We start from the raw sequence: 22688 nt of genomic DNA, 5'->3' as shown, positions 1-22688 counted from the left end.
CGATGTCAGCACAGCAGAGACTTTGCGCTGATCGGCTCCGACGCATCGCCCTTCGAATCCACGTCAGCTTGACAGTGTTTTGACCGCCAACGCGGCCCAACGACGACAGCCAACCTACCACTGAAGCTGCTTGATGCAGACAGACAATGCAGCTCGACCTCGATGCAGCGCCTGCATCGCAAAGGAGTTCAACACCAAAGCTTCCATCGAGGGCGCCTATGCTCGCCTCCATCCACAACATCCATGACAACAACCTGGCGCCCTCTAGAGGACTCGCCTCGGGTCTTCGATGTCGACACTTTGTTCAATCCAAGGCACTTTATCAACAGGATCTGTCTGTGTCCTATTGTTGGCCTGAAATTTGGATTTGTACCGGTTCAGCGCGACCCTCAAGTAACCCCTCAGTTCTATTGGCTTTTAAGCACTATATTGAAGTTAATTCTTTAAAAATTAATATCTCGACTTCTACTTATTGGATTGTAGTCGTTTTGGTCTTGTTTTACCAAGATAAATATTCTCTATTTCTCAAAACCTGTGTGGAGTCCTTTTGTGGTTTTTCATTGAGTTACTGTAATTTAAGTGTTGCACAAATACTTTACAAATTGTCTCATAAATTTAAGCCTGACAGCTTTGTGCCAAGCTAGCAGAGGGTGAGCACGGGTTAAGTTAGGGAATCTAACTTACTCTGAAAAGAGTGGTGGTCTCTACTTGGTCAGGGTGCAACCCATGGCCATCTAGAGACCCCATTAACAAAAAACCAACCATGATGATTAATTTGTTCTTTACAGCTAATAAAACATAAAAATCAATGGAATGTGTCCAGATTTGTTTGTGAAGGATTGCAAAGGAGTCCATAAATTATGCCAACAGATCAACTGTACCAGACTGGTGCTTCTCATTAAGTCTGGGGCAATGTGACCAAAAGTAAACTGGAAAAGACTGGGTTCCGGTCTTTATTCCTAGTCAACTCCCTCAGAACCCAGCTATAATATGCCAATTAGCAAGTTATACTAGTAGAGTGCAGGTCATAACTGTTCGGTGCAACAACTTGGAGGTCCACAGAATCCCCATGTTTTGACCAGCGGTCTCAAACATAAGTTCAAGATCACAGGATCTACAGCAGAATCTCAGGGTAACTACTGTTTGTGTAAATGAGAACCAATTAGATTCACTGTAGGCATATTTATTTTGTGTGTATATCTTGAAAATCTGGTTTACCTGGAACTATGTTGAAACTCTGGTTTCAACTATCTCTAGTCAAATATCAGAAGGTGCTAGACTTCACCATGGTGGCAGGTGCATGCATCAAGTTTTTAGATATCTATGAAAGATTAGGATACCATTACCTAGATTGCAATAATCTCCTTTACTGTTTAACTAAAAAGAAATTAGCCTTGCACTTTGCCTCCAAAGTTCCAAAATTATTTCAGTAGGACTTTTTGATTGGGGTTCTATGGTTTATATTTGAATGCTTGAACCTCCCTTGATCTTTGTGACCTCTGCTGGAATATCACTGGGTGCCCAGAATCTAGGAAAAGTGATACATCTAGAAGGAGAAGTGAAGTATTTGGCACAGCAATTACAGGATTGAAAGCATGACATTACACATAGGCAGAAAGAGCTGACAGACCGCTGGCTAATGACTAGTATCGGGGTAGGTTTAAGACCCTGAAAGGAGCAAGGGGAAAACTCTCAGATTCTGAACCTAGTAGAATAATCAGTTCTTGAAGAAGAAGTTTGGCTTAAAACTACCCTTTCCAGCTTGAAGAAATTGACCAAAAACTACCTTTTCCAGCTTGAAGAAATTGACCAAAGTTGAGACCAGCACAGATGGCGCTCCAAAGCTTGTGGTTTCTCATGATGGGTGGGAAGTCATTAATGGAACAAAAAAGAAGCATACATCTGGAAAAACGGTGTCTTTGAAAACAAGGCATCTGCGGCAGTGTAATCAACTGATGGAGTGATGGAGGACATCAAAGGGGGAAGTCTGCCATATCATTAAAAAGGAACATTATGGAGGAACTCCACAAATGGGCATGACTGGAAAAGAATGGAGGGTTAACTTTTGTCACCATTTCAAGAATGAGAAGAGATTTTTCCGAGTGTCAAGTCATTATCTGTGCCATAGAAAATGATTCCTCATAAAGCAGGTTGTACATAGATAAGGAATACAGCTTAGAAGAGCCGATGACCTTTCATTGTGATTACTTGTTCCTCTTCTTCATATGGTACTCAGCAAACTTAGCATGTACATCATTGGCAATACACACATAATAACTGCAACAACCACTATGTGACACACCTTAGCCTTCTTTGCCTCCTGTTTCCCAATGGCAAAATGGCAAAACCGTGCATATTTTAACGGGATACGTAAGAACCACAGTCCTGACTCTGGGTCTAGAGTCTAAACTCTAAACACAATATTAATCTGTGGTGAGAATCAAGAAGCAAAAACTGGTGCTGGCGATTTTTTTATGAACTGGTGCCTTTACATAGCTGCAGTGTAAATTCCACCCATGCTGCTCTGTTCTTTGAGTCACTTTTGTGTTAGATGGACAACTGACAGCAGAGCTGAAAATAAATTCTAAATTCAGTCAGGCACTTGGGTATATTGGTATAGATAATGAAATTGTGAAAACAAGTATCCTTTTGAAGGATCTTGGAAATTGCCACAGAAGCTACATTAGTGGATCTTCAGGCCAAGAAATGTATATTTATGGTGATGACAGCTGCTGTACCCTTTCCATTGCTTTTTTAGGTCTCGACTATTCTATCCCGCAGGGATAAATAGACGAGAGTAATGTAGTTGAAACAAACTCTCTGACCAAGCAGATTTCTCACAATGCATGTTAACTCTTGAAGCGTGACGCTTCTCCAGCGCGCGCTTGGCCTCACACACCACCATCAAAGGCTTCTGCTCCCCCTCACTCACACCCCATCCCAATATGCTCATTTCCTCCCTCCCACTCGCTGGCTCCCCCGCCCCCCCACCAGGCTCTTGAAGCGCGACGCTTCACCAGCGCTTCCCTCCCACTCGCTCACTCCCCTTCTCCCCCGCCCCCCACCGACTTGTTTTTCGTGTTCTCTTTCCCATTTAGGCACCCGTACTCACGGCACCTCCAGCAGCCTTCTCCCTCCGTCTACTCTACAGCCGTCTCCAGCAGAACAGCCCCTCCTTCCTCGTGAGCGCTTTTTTTTCTTCCGCACCTCCAGAAGCCTTCTCCCTCTTTTGTCAGGCTTTTCCTCTGCCATCATGTCTTTAGCAGCGGTAATCTAGCTTCCTTCGGAGTAGAGCGAGCAGCACCTCTTGGTTTTTTTTCCCTTTGGGTAAGGGCTTGTTTTCCTTACATCGCGTGCGTGCACACCACTCGCAGCTGCCATACTGCCAGACATCCAACGCTTGAGGGGAGCCTATGTTGAAATGAGTTTCCAGGCACAGTGCAGCTAATGGCTATCTTTCCTTTTGATTTAATTTTTATTTTTTGTAGACCACCTCGGAGCATCAAAATATGTGCTCTCATGCTGTGCTTTCACTTTCGGGCCGCAAGATAAAAGAGCAATTTACCTTGCTAAAGCCAAAGCAATTGATAAGGTCTCTCAAAAACAGTCTGGCCCGGCGCTGCACATTCAAGAACGCATGGCTGACTGAGAAAACAGGATGGCCCCTAAATACTTGCGAGCCCCTGGGGCCCCCGGCAATCACAGCATCACTCAACGACACAGCACCACTCAACGACACAGCACCACTAAACGCCACAGCACCACTAAACGCCACAGCACCACTAAACGCCACAGTACAACAAAATGCCACAGCACTACTCAACGCCACAGCACCACTCAACAACACAGCATCACTCAACGCCACAATCACTCAGTGCCACAGCATCACTCAGCACCACTGAATGCCACAGCATCCCTCAGCGCGCCAGCACCCCTCAGCGCCACAGCACCACTCAACGACACAGCACCACTCAACGATACAGCACCACTCAACGATACAGCACCACTCAACGACACAGCACCACTCGACACAACATCCCTCAACGCCACAGCATCACTCAGCACCCCTCAACGCCACAGCATCACTCAGCACCCAACGCCACAGCATCACTCAGCACCCAACGCCACAGCATCACTCAGCACCCAATGCCACAGCATCACTCAGCACCCAACGCCACAGCATCACTCAGCACCCAACGCCACAGCATCACGCAGCACCCCTCAACGCCACAGCATCACTCAGCGCACCCCTCAATGCCACAGCACCACTCAACGCCACAGCACCACTCAACAACACAGCATCACTCAACGCCACAATCACTCAGTGCCACAGCATCACTCAGCACCACTGAATGCCACAGCATCCCTCAGCGCGCCAGCAGCCCTCAGCGCCACAGCACCACTCAACGCCACAGCACCACTCAACGATACAGCACCACTCAACGACACAGCACCACTAAACGCCACAGCACCACCCAACAACACAGCATCACTCAACGCCACAATCACTCAGTGCCACAGCATCACTCAGCACCACTGAATGCCACAGCATCCCTCAGCGCGCCAGCACCCCTCAGCGCCACAGCACCACTCAACGCCACAGCACCACTCAACGATACAGCACCACTCAACGCCACAGCACCACTCAACGCCACAGCACCACTCGACACAACATCCCTCAACGCCACAGCACCACTCAATGCCACAGCACCACTCAACGCCACAGCACCACTCAACGCCACAGCACCACTCAAGGTCACAGCACCACTCAGCGCCACAGCACCACTCAGCGCCACAGCACCACTCTGCGCCACAGCACCACTCTGCGCCACAGCACCACTCTGCGCATCACTCAACGTCACAGCATCACTCAACGTCACAGCATCACTCAACGCCACAGCATCACTCAACGCAACAGCATCACTCAACGCAACAGCATCACTCAACGCCACAGCATCACTCAACGCCACAGCATCACTCAACGCCACAGCATCACTCAACGCCACAGCATCACTCAGCACCACTGAATGCCACAGCATCACTCAGCACCACTGAAGGCCACAGCATCACTCAGCACCACTGAAGGCCACAGCATCACTCAGCACCACTGAAGGCCACAGCATCACTCAGCACCACTGAAGGCCACAGCATCACTCAGCACAACTGAAGGCCACAGAGTCACTCGGCACCACTGAACGCCATAGCATCACTCTGTGCAACCATTCAACAACAACTGGTTCTAATATGTTCTCTCAATGTTTCAAGCTTTATTACAAATGTCACAAAAGGATGTTAATATTTCACTTCTGTTCTTGGATTTTCATCACAATGAAATACACTGAACATAATCATCCCAAAAGATATTTACAAAAGTTTAATCTATTGCCATTATAAATTACAATAACTTTTATTAAGTATTAGTTATTAAAAAAAATAAAAGCCATTGTTATTTGTAATATTAATACATCTAAGTCATGTAAATACAACACATATTACATTACAAATGCTGTAGGTGTCACGTTTGCGAAAGTTAAAACTATTTGCATTGTAAATGACAAAGCTATTAATTTCGCTATTTTCAAAACCAACACAAAAAAATTGTCATTTACAATACCAATAGCTCAAACTTTCCTAATGCGAGACCGATTGCATTGCAAATGCTTGTTATTTAATGCTGCCTAAGCAATACATGATATATCGTTTTCATGGCTGACAGAAGATAATGTGCATACATATTCACATATCACAATGAATACATAAAGGTCAGACCAATACCATTATCAATAAATACTGATGATAGTTACAATATTATGTACATCAATTTCTTTAAGAGATGCTGCAATATCATAAGGAGGGAAGAATTTCCATTAATAAACTGTTTGTAGTGGTTGGTGCACACCGACAATAGGCATCTCCATATTTGTTTGTACACAAATTTGCTTTCACAAACATGGACAGTGACCATCAGTAATACACATTATCTTATAAAGCTATGAGTCACAATTATCAAAACATAATGGACCAATGTGCATACCTGTTCTCTTTCAAAGACAATATCGCCAAATGTGAATTTTTCTAAGTGCATAGATTCTGAAAAACAAAACAAAAACCAATTCAAATAGAAGCAATTACAACATCTCAAAGAAAATAATTTTCCAATAAGTAAATGTCCTACCTTCTGAGGCTTTACACCTTACGGCTTTAAAGCACAACTTTCCCCTCTCTCTACTAGTAAGTTTGGAATCTGAAAAATGAATGAAGCAAAATTGAGAAACATAGCGAAATGTAGGTAGAATATACAGTACTGTCAAGGCATTGAAATTAGACTCTAAAAGTTAGACTCCAACTTTCACACTTCCTGCCCATCAATTTGTAGACATGTGTTCTATTTGAGAGCAAAGGTGGATGAACAGTGTACAGTGCTAGAATTACATAGAGCCAGATTAGTAACAACTAATAAAAAATAAGTAGCAAAACTTTCTACACTAGGATAAAGAAAAATCTTGCCAAATATTGTTTTTGTGGGGTGGTATGATGGGGGCATTGCACTTCCCGATCTACGCCTCTATTATTGGGCATCACAATTGGTGGTGATCAATCACTGGCTGTACAGTCCTCCAACGTACCCGGCATACCAACTAGTGGGGTATCAGACTGGACGGGAGGGAAATCTAGGAGCCCTATACACTAGACCCCGCAAGGGGAGATACCTAGGCCCTATGGCCCATATGACCTCCATTTGGCATTCAGCTACCAAACGCTTGGGCTGGAAGTGAAAATTGACCTCTCAACAGCTCGGTTTACTATGCTACCAAGCAGGGATTGACAGGTGGGACACAATATGAATCTCCACTATTGGCGATCTCATACACAAGGGGAAGATACTTGCCTTTAAAGAGTTACCGGTTAAATATGAGTTGGCGCCTAAGGAGGTTTTTCGATACTTACAATTTCGCCATGCGCTCACCACAGCCCCAGTAGATTTAGCAACCATACAGGACACATCCCCCCTGGAGGACTGACTCCTGTCGGAACCCTTCCTGACTAAGGCCATCTCCCTTACATACCGTAAGCTATGCAATATTTTGCCAGACCCCTTCTTCCCTCTCCGGGATAAATGGCAGGGAGAATTAGGGATCATTGAGGATGATGATTGGCAAATCTCTCTGATGTCGCCGAGAGAGGCAGCTATAAACCAGCGCTTTCAACTTATCCAGCTGAAGGTTTTACATCGGACATACCTCACAGGGGTAACCCTGGCTAAAATAGGGACGAGACAGGATGCACTTTGCCTGCGTAGCTGTCACTAGATAGCCACATTCTACCATATATTGTGGGATTGCTTCTTTATTTGTCACATTTGGGGCAGGGCTACAGCCAAACTGCAAGACACGCTGGGGAAACAACTAGCGTTGAGACCCTCATTGGGGATTCTGAATATCTGGGAGGCCACCGATCTCACGGACTCGGAACAACAACTTACTACCCTGGGGTACACGTTGGTTAAAAAAGCCATTGCCATGAAATGGGGGGCTGCAGATCAGCCTTTACTTATAGTGGGTGGCGGAAATGGACAGATGCATGGTTGCCGAAAAAAAGGTCTACAAATCTAGAGGCTGCCCCAAAAAATGGGACAAAAAGTGGGGTGCCTGGAATGCTTATCGGGGGAACTGTGCATCTCGACAACAGTGGAACTAGAAATGTCAAGGGGACAAGCCACTGCACTGTAATGTCTGACTGCATTATTGTACGTAATAACGCTAACCTCCAACTATGCAAAAGAATGCTTATTGTTGTGAATATACAAGTGACAACTGTTACATTATCAATAAAATTATTCATAAAAAAATAATATATATATTGTTTTTGCAAAGTGTGCAATCGTGACATCCAGACAGTGGCTTGTTTACCGCTAAAGCGACCCTGTTACTCCATTTTGTTGCCACTTTGTCCAATATTAAACCTAATAGTAGGCCTTCATTATGCATTGTTCAATGCCATGATATTGAATTGTTTCATGCGGTTAAATCACTGCAACTAACTACGAGTATTACCAGATTAAGAATCACCCAGGTGCACTGTATGTGAATATTTACCCAGTAATATCAGGGGTGAGTAACACTGGGTAAAGTTCTGGACCTGGTAATAGTGCACTCAACTGTACCAGATCTTGAATTACAAGCTTATTACAACTAGCAGATAATAATGCTAGTAAGGGAATACCAAAAGAAACCAGGTAAACACTAGGACCCATAATACCACAGAGCATGCCTTTACATGTTTGTAAGGGCAGTTTGAATGCCTACAGCACATGCAAGTTAGCTTGCATATGAACTAGAAAAGGTCAGTCAGATCAGTCCAATCTGCTTTCTGCATGATGTGCACCCATGCATGGAAAATGAAGGTGACTTAGTGGAACTAGCATAAGTGGGACAGGGACAAGGTCATTTGGATGCTAATTTGCAGGTACCAGGGACAAACACAAGGAATACTTCAACTGATACCAGACACTGTAATGCACGTGTACAATAAAAAAAACACTGCCCTTCAAACAAGAGTTTAACAATATTTATAATAAAGGAAAACCCCACCCAACCAAGAAACAAAACATAAATCGACATTATCTGGACCCCTTGCTGCCCTATGGCTTCATGCCACACTTACACTAAGTAACTCAGTCAGCACCATGCTACTCCAAAACATGGCTCAGAAAAACCAAGAAATGAAACCTATAATCACACTGCCTACAGCCCTGTGTGCGTGCCCTATCCTACCTCAAACCAAAAGAATAAGTTACATACCTGTAATCCTAGTTCTCTTCCATGGGTATACTCGTCAAAGTCATAAACACTGAATAATCCCTGCCCATGTGCGGGACCCCAGAGGATATATAAACATACATACATATGTGTATGTTTAGACAAACAAGTACAGAGTACTTCCAAAAAATACATGTATACATACATAAACATGCAGCCTAATATACTTCACATAGGCTAATATGCCAAAATTACATGGTTTTTTTTAGAAGGAGAAAATAATCTCTTACAAACACTGCAACAGAGAACATACGTTGTAATAGTGTTCCAACACAGCCCTTCATTTTCAGAAAAAAGGCAAGTAATAGCAGGCAATTAACTCATAGGCTGCATAGGAGGAAAAAAATCACAGTATCATAAAACTGGCACCCTGCCTTTAAGGATTCCAAGAACATGGACACCATGCCTTTAAGACCTCCAGGAGACCCCTGCTCCCATCATGCACCACAGGTGATAGTTAGGTCAGTGCTTTTTTTCCGGTTCCTTCCGTGAGGATCCTGGAGCTTGAGCTTGTCAGTTTTTTTACTATGTCTAGTCATAAATTGGTTTTCTTCTGCTTCATTCAATGTTTGCTACTGCTGGTATTCGTTTTCTACCTTTTTCTGACAATCTACCATCTTTTTTGTATCAGAAATGCCAGCATTATTTAATAAATGCCTATCTGGGGATCTACATCACCAGAGATCAGAAAGACTTTCTGGCAAGAAACCTGGGGCGCAGATGTCGTCTGGCTGCAGATGTGAGCCACTGGCAATCGCTTCCACTCTCGCTAATGGGACGGGCGGCCCTGTATAAGATGTTGGTGCTACCTCGGCTCCTCTATGTACTGCAGAACACTCCATTCCGGATTCTGCAGACGTTCAAGCGTATAACACCGGAGGTGCGGTCTCTGTAGTGGGCTGGGGGACACCGAGGATTGCTCAACAGAAATTAGAGGGGTCTTTGATGGGGGGATTGCAGCCCCGGACATCAAGCTATACTACTGGGCTTCCCAAATGCAGGTAATTAACGACTGGGTCTATGTGGGGAGGGAAGAGCCGGCCGACAGAGTGGATAGGGCATCTATGCCGCAGGGCAACTGCGAATCCCTTTTGTATTCCCGCCTCCTGGGCTCGGACTGGCAGGAACATACTACCGCGGTGGTTCAATGTTGGAGGGACGCAAACAGGTGCCTCAGCTGGGCTGGGCGGCTGACAGGCAGAACACCACTGGGGGCGGGTAATCCTCTCAGGGAGGTGGCAGCGCTGACGGGATTCAATGGCTGGCGACTGATTGGCATTGAGTACCTGGGAGACGTGTGAAAGGGAGAATCACCCAGATCGTTTGAATACTTGCTTAAAGAATACAAGCACGAATCGCATCGTTACACGTACTTGCGACTATTACATGCGCTGCGCACCCATATCAAACATGGGGTTTCGATTCCTGAATACTCCCCCCCTTGAGGATCGGCTTTTGCTGGACCCCATACAGGAGAAACCCACCTCCACGATATATCACAAACTAGTTAACAACCTCCCAGACCCCTTGGTCTCCCTTAGGGCCGCCTGGGTGGGAGAACTAGGAGACCTCGATGATGAAGATTGGCAGGAGGCACTCCAGAGACCCAGGGAAGTGGCTATGCGCGTTGGATTCAGGCTAGTGCAGCCCAAGATCCTACATCACGTATATTACCCTCGCACCCACCTCTAATCCTGGGAACGTGCCACGTCTGCGAAGGGTGTTTGGGGGTGCAGAGGAGAAAGCACCTTTATACACACACTATGGGAGTGTCCCGAAGGTAGCCACATTTTGGCGGAAGGCTACAGAAGTCATGTTGGAGTTGGTGGGTGAGCAGATCCCGTTAGGTTCGGAGTGGCTTCTTCTCATGATTAGAATGGAGTCAGACTGGTCCAGATATGTGGGCATATGGTTGGCACTGGTGGCGAAGCGCAACATAGCCAGAAACTGGGGGGCGCAGGTTACCCCCTGCTTGAAGAAAGGAAACGTGAACTTGACTGGTGCCAGAGAGCAGAGGAAACAGTGTACAAGAGCAGGGTGTGTATGAAAAAGTGAGAACGGGTGTGGCAGCCATGGCGGAGGTGCTGGGGGCAGAAGATTCATGAAGTGGGTTGAAATACCAGAGGCCCACCACACCTGAGAATGTATCATCTGTGGCTCATTGTACATGGAAACATCGTCCTCATGCTATTTTCTCTGTATGCTGTGGTTTCTCGAGTCTTTGTTAGTAAAAAGATTTTTTTTTAAAATGCCCTTCCTGTGGGAAGAAAATGGCTAAATCTGACCCTCACTCTGTGTGTATTGTGTGTTTGCCATCCTCACACAACCCAGAGAAGTTCTACTTTTGTCAGCAATTTTCAAAGGGAACTCTGCATGACAGAGAGAAGATCAAACTTCATGCCTCAATGGAGAGAGGAAAAGAACATTCTAAAAGTGGGCATGAGAACAATCCTACCTCCAAAAGACCTCCTCTCAAGAAAGATGCTTCTCCAGCTTCCAAAAGAAAGCAGATTCAGGATTTCTCGCCGTCGGCATCAAAATCTAAGTCGGAAAGACAAGTAAGACACCCTACCAAGTCGATGGACAGATCGCCGTGGATACGGCGAGAACCCCCGTCAACAACAAGTAAGTCGGCGTCGAGGCATATTTCGGGCTTAAAGTATGTGAAACATGAAAGAGCTAAGTTGACGTTGAAGCACCCGTCAACGTCACAGCATCGATCGGTGGAAAGATCTCTGCCTCCTTGTCAAAGGTCCCGTCAAGAGGTTTGACGACGAGGGAACACTTGACGTCGAAGACACCACAAGGCTATAGACGGTCGACGTCTACAACTCCTTTTCATTCGGGGTTGAAGAGGCTGACGTCGAGGACATCGCCGCATAGGCAAAAATCCTCAAGTGTGTCTCTGCAACACCGGTCAGCGTCAATGGTGGCCCAGTCCGGGTCGACGTTGAGGGAGAAAAATATCACCATGCCATCAGGAGACGTGCAAAAGCCAAGGTTGACGTCGAGAACTATAAGTTTGTCATCGCGGTGAGGTTCATCTTCGCCTGGGATTAACATCATTCAGGTTACGTCGGAGGGATCTCCGGTTCACATAGAAAAGACTCCTCCTGTTAATATATCTCCAAGATAGCTTGAAAGTAAACGACACTGGAAGATCCAACCCAGAGTTCCGGGCTCGGAATTCTCCAGAACTGTCTGTCCATCCAGAGTCTCTGTAGGACTTCCTCTTACTGCATGCTCGAGACACTCTCCACATAGGTCTCCAGGAAGATCGAGATCCCCATCAGCACGGCGCTCATAATCCCGACATTCGCCTACTCCGAAAAGGAAAAGATCAACTTCATCTACTACATCTACAAGATCATCTATTAGGGATTACTCGCCTACTTTATCTACGACACCGCCATCCAGGGCCGCTCAGATTGATATCAGAACTTTCAATTAGGTTCTCTGCAGGGGTGCCAACAAGCTAAATATCAGACTCAGTCATTGTGGCGGCAGCCAGAAAGGTACACTCGCCTGCATCCTACTCCCAAGCCCCTTCGGAGAACGACAGTAAATATACAGACTCTTTAGGCATAAGAATGTGCAATACGTCTGCCTCAGTGATGAAGGTGGCTAGCGCTTCCGCCCTGCTGGGTCAGTATGATAGATCACTCTAGGACTCCTTGTCAAGGTTCACAGACAAGCACCGAAAGCAGATCAACAGGACTTCCAAGAAATCCTGCAGTAAGAAGGCTTGGTGGCAAACCAAATTATCAGTGCGGCTGCAGACACGTCGGATTTAGCTGCTCACGGCTATTCCCACGGGATTTGCTCGCGGCGTTCGGCGGCGGCGTTCGGCATGGCTTCGTCTCACTGGGCTGAAACCGGATGCACAGAGAAAGATCGTGAATCTCCCCTTCAATGGTTCTTCTCTATTCGGTTTGCATGCAGACGACGAAATATCCAAGATGAAAACTGAATTAGACACTTTAAGAGTTTTTGGCTTGGAGAAGCGCCCGTCCCTTTGACAGATGTTCCTTCCCACAGAGGGTTCAAAGCCCTCACTGGAATAGGCAGAATCAAAATCAATCCAGGTCTCACTACCACCAGAGAAGACCTGGACAAGGAAGAAGACCTTCAAGACAGCAGAGGACCACACCTAAGCAACCAACAAAGCAATGAGGGGTGGCTTCCTCCATGCCCGTTGGACAATCTGGTGGGGGGGGGGGGGGGGGGGGGAAGTGTTACTTACATCTGGAGGAGTGGAAGAAACTAGAAAAGGACAAGTGGGTTCTGAATATTGTGCAAAATGGATATCTACTCAGGTTCAAGTCCCCACCCCCATTAATACCTCAGCGAAACAAATCTCTCCAAGACCACCACTTGTTGCAATTGGAGATGAAGTCTTCTAAAAAAAAAAAAAAAAAAAAAAAGACGACGTAGAAACAATTCCCGTTCCTCAAAGTTCTGGTGCACTAAAGAGGTCCTACCAGAGAATACAGACCAATACTTGACTTGCGACTGTTAAACAAATTCATCTGCAAAGAAAGGTTTCGGATGTTGGCACTACACCAAATCTTTCCTCAGCTGTATCAAGGAGACTGTAGGTGTTCTATAAATCTACAAGACGCATACTTCCATGTCCCAGTTTCCAGGATACTTTGCAAATTTCCCTGATTTAAAGTGTCATCCCAGCACTTCCAATTTAAGGTTCTCCAGTTCGGGCTCAAATCAGCCCCCCAAACGTTTTCAAAGTGCATGGCAGTGGTGGCAGCTTTCCTTCGCAAGAAAAAGATATTCATATATCCCTACCTGGACGACTGGCTCTTGAAGAGCCAGTCACCTGCTCTGCTTCAGTCATCTCTCATACTGTCTGCAGCTACTGAGCTGGTTGGGTCTTCATGTCAACTACAAGAAACCGATCTTCAACCCTACACAGAGAATTTGCTACCTGGGTGCCTCCTTGGATAAAGCAAAGGCAAGTCTGTGTCCTTCGAAGGAGAAGTTGTTCTCAATCCGCGAGAAATGACACAATCTTCTTCACATAAAACATCCTACAGTCAGACAGGTGTCGTCACTGCTGGGATCAATGGCATCATGCATCCTCATCGTACAAAACGCAAAGTTAAACATGCGTCCTCATCTGCATCCGCTGGTCCTCCAGCGATTGCTGCAATCGGGGCGCTGGGAGGACCTGGTGATTCTCCCCCATTTGGCTAAGGATTCCATCAGATGGTGGATGAAGAGATTCCATCTAATGAAAGGAGTTCCTTTTCACCTGGACCCTCCTACCCAGACGATAGTCATGGGTGTGTCACTCCAAGGAAGGGGTGCTGACATGGGTTCTCTCCAGTTTCAGGATGTCTGGTCATAGGCAGAACAAGGTTATCATATCAACCTCAAAGCTGAGAGCTGTACTCCTAGCTCACATATCTCTGTCCCCCTCGTTCTAATCTCGTGCCCTTCTGATTCAAACGGACAACACCACGACTATGCCTTGTTTGAACAAACAGGGGGGCACCCGATCGAGACCTCTTTCTCTAGAGTCTCAGACCGTCTGGAAATGGCTTCTTGCAAGAGATTTACACATTGTGGGGATTCATCTCCCAGGAACTCTCAATGTCCAGGCGGACGCTCTCAGCAGAGACTTCGTCGAAGCTCATGACTGGGTTCTCAAAGACGAAGTAACTCAAAGCATTTTTCACAATTGGTGACTACCAGACATCGACCTGTTTGCAGACGCGGTAAACGCAAAATGCCCAGTCTTCGCAACCAGGTTCCACCAACCAGGCTCTCGGGGAAATGCCCTTTTGATAAAAATAGTCTCATAAATTACTGTACGCCTTTTCACCAATTCCGTTGATTCCCACAGTGATCAACAAGTTCTACAGGTCCAACACCAGAATGATCCTGATAGCCCCGGAATGGATTCGCCAGCGGTGGTACCCAGACCTTCCTCAGCTATCAGAAGTCCTACACACGAGGTTGTCATGCTGCCCAGACTTGCTATCCAAGAAAAGAGGGAAGGTGTTCCCCCAAATCTCTCAACCCTACGATTGATAGCATGGCTCCTGAAGTCCTCCAATATGGACATTCTAAGAGAAGCCAAGAGACCTTCCACCACACAATCATACACTTTCAAGTAGAAGCGTTTCTACCTATGGTGTATGAACAAAGGACATGATCCCGTCCGGGTTGAAGTACAGGTGATTTTTACCGTATTTGCTGCATTTGGCTAATTCTGGTCTTAAGTTTTTCTCTATTAAAGTCCATCTTGCAGCTATCACAGCATATAGAAAGTCCCCAACTTGGGTTTCCTTTATCAAGAGTCCTATGGTCAAAGATTTTCTTGATTGATTAAAAAAGGTTTATCCACCAATCAGGTCTCTTTCTTCACCTTGGGAGCTCAACATTGTTTTAACAAAATTGATGGGGGCTCCCTTTGAACAGATTCACAAACCTTCTTTACAACATTTGTCATGGAAAGCCGCTTTTCTTGTGGCGATCACCTCGGCTCGCAGAGAGAGTGAGATCCAGGCATTGTGTTGTGTTGTAAAGAGCCCTACCTTGTCTTTCATGCAAACATAGTGGTTTTAAGAACACATCAGAGTTTCTTGCCTACAGTGATCTCGGATTTTCACATTAATCAGACAATCACACTCCCTACATTCTTTCCAAATCCTTCTAGTGCTCCAGAAAGGTCCCTTCATTCTTTGGACCTAAAGAGGGTTCAGAAGTTCTATTTAGACAAAAGAAAGACCCTGAGAAAGTCAGATAGTCGGCTTATAAATTATGACTATATATATATATATATATATATATATATATATATATATATATATATATATATATATATATAAATAAACACAAGCTCCTCCTCGAATTTCGCAGCGTTTCAAGCAGCAGCGCACGCCGGCAAACGAGGGACACGGACCACAGGAATCAGCAAAGATGGTTTATTGTTGCAACCACACAGAGAACAGCTACGTGTTTCAGGCTAACTCGCCCTTGTTCACACTGCAACATTACAACAAACTAAATGCTTTTTTATATTTGATAGAATGCGTGTACACCCACTCTTAGTGACATCACCTATCACATGACTAAAAAAGTGAAGAAATACTACCACTTGTAGTTTTGCAACATTAATTCTGCACACTTAACTTTCAGGATAAATCCCAAAGTGGCAAGATTCGCAATTACAGACAAAGGTAAATACTAATACACGTTTTAAACTGATAAGCTAAAACTGTGTCTAGATACCTACTCATGCAGCTGGTAAATTGATTTATAATAACTGTATAAATACATAATTATGTCTCACTCTAAGACCCTAAACTGAATGCGCCTTCTGGTGAGACAATATGTGCAAAAAACTTTTCAATAGTCATAAACTACATGTGCAAAATTCAGCAAAGCAGCAATAGATGAAAAAGTGCAATTTGATTGTGCAAATATATGTGCAAAGTAAGCAGAATAAAGTGCAATACTGTCGACATCAAGAGATAAGATCATTTTCATATTAAGAATATCTCAGATCCCTGAGATATAGTAACTTTATATTTCCAATGAATTTCATCTACCTCTTAAAAAAGATCAGTAAAAAAGTATCAAAAAGTTAAAACCCACAATAAATTTATACACAAAACACAGTCCAAAACATCAATGCAATATTGTATTTCTGCTGCTAGTTTCTTATTAGAGATTGTGTATTTTTTACCCTCTAAGAGTATACATGTCTTACTGTCCATACTTGAAGGGAAGATTGAATTTGATACAACCAAAAATTCATTGAATAATGTATAAGGTTTTTAGGATTTATCCTTTTGTATTTATTGTATTTATACAGTCATACAATTCACCATTTGCATTTATGCTTTTTAAATATACTTTCTGCTAATGCTGCCCAAAAATGTGTTTTCTTAATTAATCTGCAGCAATAAGTTTTATCAACCTTATTGGACAGTCTGTTTACTATGCCTATTAGTCATGTGACCGGCATTCAGAAGAGGTGAGGATGGTATCTCTCTAAATATCACACTATGGCGTTTGGTTGATGTTCTCCGCTTGTGAACAAGGGCTCCTGAACCCGAAACGCGTCTATGCTGCTACTTAAAAACTAAAATAAACCATCTTCACCTACCTGATCCTGTGGTCTGTCTTCCTGCTTCGCCGTTCCTAGGACCGGAGGTTGCTGTGGAGTATGTATGTATGTATGTATGTATATGTATATACACATATATATATATATATATATATATATATATATATAAAACGCCATTAGCATACCTCATTGACGCCTTCAGCATTTCTGTTGTCTATTATGCAGACAACACACAACTGCTACTGACCTACAACAACAATGAGCCAGAGAAAAAAGCTAGCTTTGTTGCCTGTGTATCAGCAGTGTTGAAATGGCTGAAGGTCAACTCCCTCCAATGCAACCCCGATAAAACAGAGGTCCTGCTATTTGGCAACAAACCCCTGCCAGGCTAATCCGGGGTGTGGCCTGCCAACTGTACAGCACCTAGACCCCCTGCCGAAGTGGAAAGAAACTTAGGAGTTCTTATTTACACAAACCTACCCATCAAGCCCCAGATCTCAGCTGTAATTAAAACCTCATGCTGGATTTTCAGCATGTTAAGGAAACTCCTTAAATTCCTGCCGTAGGAAGCCCAGAAAACTGTGGTACAGGCTCTAATCTTATCTAGACTCAACTACGCTAACATCCTATATTTAAGGATAAACTACCTTATTAAAAAACTTTAAAAAGTACAAAATATGGCTGTCTGCCTTGAGTTTACCCCTTCTAAACACACTTCGATATCCCACTACTGTAGCCAGCTGTGCTAGCTTCCAGTAAAGAAAATAGTCATTTTCAAAGGATTGACTGTGGAGCATTCAGGCTTCTACAGAAACGGCCGTAATTTCTTATAGGACAAACCGACCTCTACTGTCCTAAAAGACCCCTGAGGTCACAGTCACCCCACCTTCTATTTATTCCATTTACTAGGCGAAAGAAATGGGGCAGCCAGACCTGGTCAGTAATGGCAGCCAAATATTTTAATGAACACTTTGAGGCTCTTAGACGTATTACTGACGTATAGATCTTCCGCAAACAACTAAAAACCGAGTGTTCAAAGGCTAAGCTGGTTTCTCCGCTCTCTTCTGCATTAGGCCTATAGCTGGGACACACTAGTAGTAGCTGTGCGTTCTACAAATCCCAATATTCAAAGCCAAACGGAGTCCCTCGTAGCTCCATGGGTTCCGAGGGCATTTCGCAGGGAACATCTGAAATAGCAGGAGCATGGACTCCATACAGGACGCTGTTTGCTGAAGGGTTGACAATGGCACAGGGAATTCGGGACAAGCATGGACAGTTGCAAGACTGGGTCCGAGTCAGAAGATGCTTGTGCGGTATATTCTTTCTACTGACGTCATCATCTCTTCTCGCCTGATTTCAAGTGGCAGGATAGGGCTGAGTCCTACTTGGCTTTCTTGTGCTTATGAAGCATCTTCAACTTACTGGAAAAATTATGACGGGTAACGAGGCTTCATGAAGGGGCAGCTCCTTGAACAGGATAGCGAGGAGCCTACGACTTATGGTGCAACCACAAATTCATTTTATGATTGGTGACATACAGTTTTACCTCCATCTCCCAAATCACCTTCGGGTGTATGAAGGCACATTTATCACAGGACTTCGAGTTGGAGCCCAAGGATCAAAAACGCACATTGTACATGACTTTAACCGGCACCTGCTTCCTGCATTCTGTAATTTTGCCCTCATTCAATAATCCATTGGGGGTAGGTTGGTGATTTTTTTAAGCTACTTTATTTAGTTACATCAATCCCAGAACATTTTCTAATTTGTGGCTAAAACCATAGGCAACAGTGTCATTAATATACTGGTATCAGGACTCCGTCAAGAAAACTGACAAACTTCAAGGAAGGGACTTGGCCAAAGGGAAAAAATGTCTAGGGATAATTGACTTTAGTAATGTTATTAACGTGTTTCAAGTCAGTTTAGTTATGAACAGAGTCCAGAACACTGGGCTGCATTGCCTTCAAAGTATCCTTATGTGCAAAAATATAATAGGATACTCAGAACCCCCATCTTGAGGTTGATCAGCTGCAGTGAGCTGACTGCTATATCCTATGCACTGTATGAAGTCCAACATTTAAGGCATACATGTGTGCTAAGAGGGAGACACGATTTTCAAAATATTATCTAAATGGAAACAGAAAAACAATGAGAAATTAAAAACTTGCCCAAAAAGGAGAAGCGCTATTGAAACAAATCGCTACATCCTACATAAGCAGCAACTCTCTGAGGCTAATTGGTCAAACACTGATGCAGACTGGTCTGAAGATGCTCCTTCATAAAAATGCAAGGTGACATCATTCTTTTAGAGAAACTTTGCAATCCAGCAGAAGACAGACAATTCATACCCTGTTGGGAAGGAGGGAGAGTAGAACCCAGAAAGGTAACCACTAATACTTATCGCAGTGAAGTGTGAAGTATTTATATGCAATAATTTTTGGGAAATTGTGGAACATATAGCAGATAGTGCTTAAGAGACCAATTGAATAGATGCGAGTTTCTGATCATATCCAGGGAACTCTGTACTACAGTGGCACATTTGTGAGGTTAGTGTGGCGGAGCTGACAAACATTTACCCATACCTTTGATATGCTCATCATGAAACATTTTGATCTTCTGTTTCACTGATTTTTCAGTTTGACCTTTTCTGGGTTTCACCTGATGAGGTGAAGGTGCATATAAATTCACCTCCTGGTATGGGACTGTAGGCAGGTTAAACACTAATCTTGGTAACAAACCTAGCAGCACAGATTTCTCGAGGTCCTGACATTTTCAGGTTCCAAAAAAAGTATCGAAATGATCAGGAATTGAAAAAGAAACAGTTAAATGGGTGCGGCAATACTTTCAGATGTCCAGGTAAATGAGAAATTGAACTTATGGCTACATTTTTTAATTTCGCTTTTTCAACATGTTTCCCTGAAACAGCTAGAACAGTTAAAGTGCTTAAGGTAATTAATAACCTTTTCTTTCAAAAGAAGTAAAGAGAAGACGATAATGAGCCTGAAAGAAAACCTCAAAGTCAAGGCTAACTTCAATGCAATGGACCACACTGCCGTAGTATTTTGAACTAAATGGCATACAGACTAGAAAAACAGCAAAGAATGAGAAATGCCTTAAAAGAAAAATCTACAGTATGATGTACGTGTATGGGGAAAGAGAACTTAAAAAAATATTCAATTATTACTGATACAAGGAGTCATTACTATAAGACACAATAGTGCAACAATTAACTGGACACATTTATGTTGGGAACAATGAAGAACAAGTTACTACCTTCGGTAACGCTTTTTCTGGTGGATACAGTATCAGCCTGTGGATTCCTCAGCTTATGATTCCCCACCTTATGAATATCCCCTGCGCCAGCATTCCGCGGAAATATTTCCTAGCTCTCCACGCCGACTAGGTCGTCACAATGCCATGGTTCTGCACGCGGCTCCGCATGACGTCACTGAAGCCATAAGAGGACCACGTCCGCGTGATGACGTCAGTTACACCCATTTTTTCCGTGCCCCCAAGGCAAAACTGGCAGACCGACCATAGAGACAATGCATACATAGTACACAGAATTCACACAAATACACTCTTTTAAGGTATAAAAGGGTGGACAACGGGGAGGCGGTGGGTCAGTGAGGAATCTACAGGCAGATACTGTATCCACCAGAAAAAGCGTTACCGAAGGTAAGAAACTTGTTCTTCTGATGGATACATCTGCCTGTGGATTCCTCATCTTATGAATAGAATCCCACAGCAGTCCAACTCTAGGGGGAGGGTATCCACCCTTCTATACCAAAAAGTCTTGCAAAACAGAGTGCGCAAAATAGCCGTCCCTCCTCACCTCGTAATCCAAGCAGTAATGCTTCGTGAAAGAGTGGAGGGAGGACCAAGTTGCAGCTTTACAGATGTCCAACACAGGAACACCCCATGACAAGGCAGAGGTACATGACTTGGCCATGGTAGTATGAGCCCTAATTCCTTCAGGAGGCTCCTTACCAGCCAGGGAGTAGCAGATCTTGATGCACAAGATGATCCACCTGGATAAAGTGCGCTTGTGCACCGCCTTGCCCTTCATACGTCCAGCATAGCCCACAAAGAGCTGATCATCCTGACAGAAGTGCTTTGTTCTGTCCAAATAGAAAGTAATCGCCCTTTTTAGATCCAAGCGGTGAAGCCTGTCCTTTTCTTTGGAAGGGTGAGTAGGAGGATAGAAAGTAGGCAGGGTAATGGACTGCCCGGAATGAAAGGGAGTTACCACCTTAGGCAGAAAAGCAGCCCTGGTCCTGAGAACCATCTTTTAAGGTGTATGGTCAGAAACGGAGTCTTTGAATTCAAAGCCTGAAGCTCACTCACCCTACTATCCGAAGTGATAGAAAACAAGAAAGACCGTTTTAAATGAAAACAGTCTCAAAGGACAACTGTGCATAGGCTCAAACGAGGAACCCACTAAAAAAGTTAACACTAGATTTAAATGCCACTGGGGCATAATAAAAGGAGTGGGAGGAAACATGTTCGTCAGCCCCTTAATGAACCTCAAGACTATTGGAGACTTAAAAAGGGAAGGCTGATCAGGCAAACAAAAAAATGCAGACAAAGCCAACAAATATCCTTTAACAGTGGCCACAGCACAACCCTGCTGAGCCAAATGAAGTGAAAAACAAATAACATCAGAAAGATGTGCTTTCAAAGGATCAATAGACTTCTCTCCACACCATTTAACAAATTTCGACCACCTGTAGGAGTGGATAGACTTGGTGGAGTGTCGCCTGGCCGATAAAATAACATCCACCACGCCAGGCCGGAGAGAAAAAGAATTCAGGTTGCCCCGTTCAATTTCCAGGCATGAAGGTGCAGGCTCTGGAGGTGGGGGTGTAGAGCATGCCCCTCCATCTGAGAGAGGAGGTCTGCCCTGAGAGGGAGAAGGAGCGGAGGGTGCGACGAGAGGTGAAGAAGGTCCGTGTACCACACCCTTCTTGGCCAATCCGGGGCGATCAATATAACTTGGGCTCGGTCTTGGGGAATCTTCCACAGAACCTGAGGAATCAACGGTATGGGAGGAAACGCGTAAAGGAGTTGCGAGCTCCAACTCAACTGAAACACGTCCCCCAACGCTTCCTGCCTCGGAATCTGGAGACCGCAGAATGACGGATGAAGCCTCCACTCGTGGTCGGCAGAGGACTGCCGACAGACTGTCTGCACGCACGTTCAACACCCCGGCCAGATGATTTGCCATCAAACAAATCCGATGGTCCTGAGCCCAGGACCAGACCCACAACGCCTATCTGCAGAGCCGGACGACCCTACTCCTCCCTGCTTGTTGACATACCACATCGCAGCAGTGTTGTCCGTCAAGACTTGAACCGACTGACCGCGGATGGAAGGGAGAAAGGCCTTGAGCGCCAAACGTTTCCCCGCAATTCCAGAAGGTTGATGTGAAGCAACCTTTCCTCTGGAGACCAAAGACCCTTGATCTCCAGATCCCCAGATGAGCACCCCACCCTAGGGTGGAGCCATCGTTATCACTGTGGCCACCGAAGGAGGAAGATGAAAGGGCTTTCTTTGAGACAAATTGCCCTCCACGCTCCACCAAGACAGATCGCTGCAGCTTCTTTGGAGATTCTGACTGACTCCCTGAGATCTCCATTGTGCCAATACCACTTTCTGCGGAGACACTACTGGAGCGCCCTCATGCGCCAGCGTGCATGGTTGACCAAGAGGATGTAGGAAGCAAACAGACCGAGCAGGCGAAGGACCTTCAGAACTGGAACAACCGCTCCATT

The 22688-nt window shown here is 44.8% G+C and overlaps 1 protein-coding gene across 4 annotated transcripts in view; it reads right to left on the bottom strand.

Annotated features, from left to right (window-relative positions):
- TRAPPC8 (trafficking protein particle complex subunit 8) overlaps positions 1-22688 on the bottom strand; it is a 1467367-nt gene that overhangs the window by 302405 nt on the left and 1142274 nt on the right. For all 4 annotated transcript variants that reach the window (XM_078687367.1, XM_078687364.1, XM_078687365.1 and 1 more), the window contains 2 exons: positions 6176-6244; positions 6035-6090 (listed from right to left, as the gene is read on the bottom strand). In XM_078687367.1, coding sequence (XP_078543493.1) covers positions 6035-6090; positions 6176-6244 — 125 coding nt within the window. The remainder of the gene's footprint in view (positions 1-6034; positions 6091-6175; positions 6245-22688) is intronic.

The sequence above is a fragment of the Lissotriton helveticus genome, chromosome 4_1 (genome assembly GCF_964261635.1).
Source record: "Lissotriton helveticus chromosome 4_1, aLisHel1.1, whole genome shotgun sequence".
NCBI lineage: Eukaryota > Metazoa > Chordata > Amphibia > Caudata > Salamandridae > Lissotriton > Lissotriton helveticus.
Note: the sequence above shows the minus strand (reverse complement) of the source record. Positions and strands in the feature narration are given on the sequence as shown.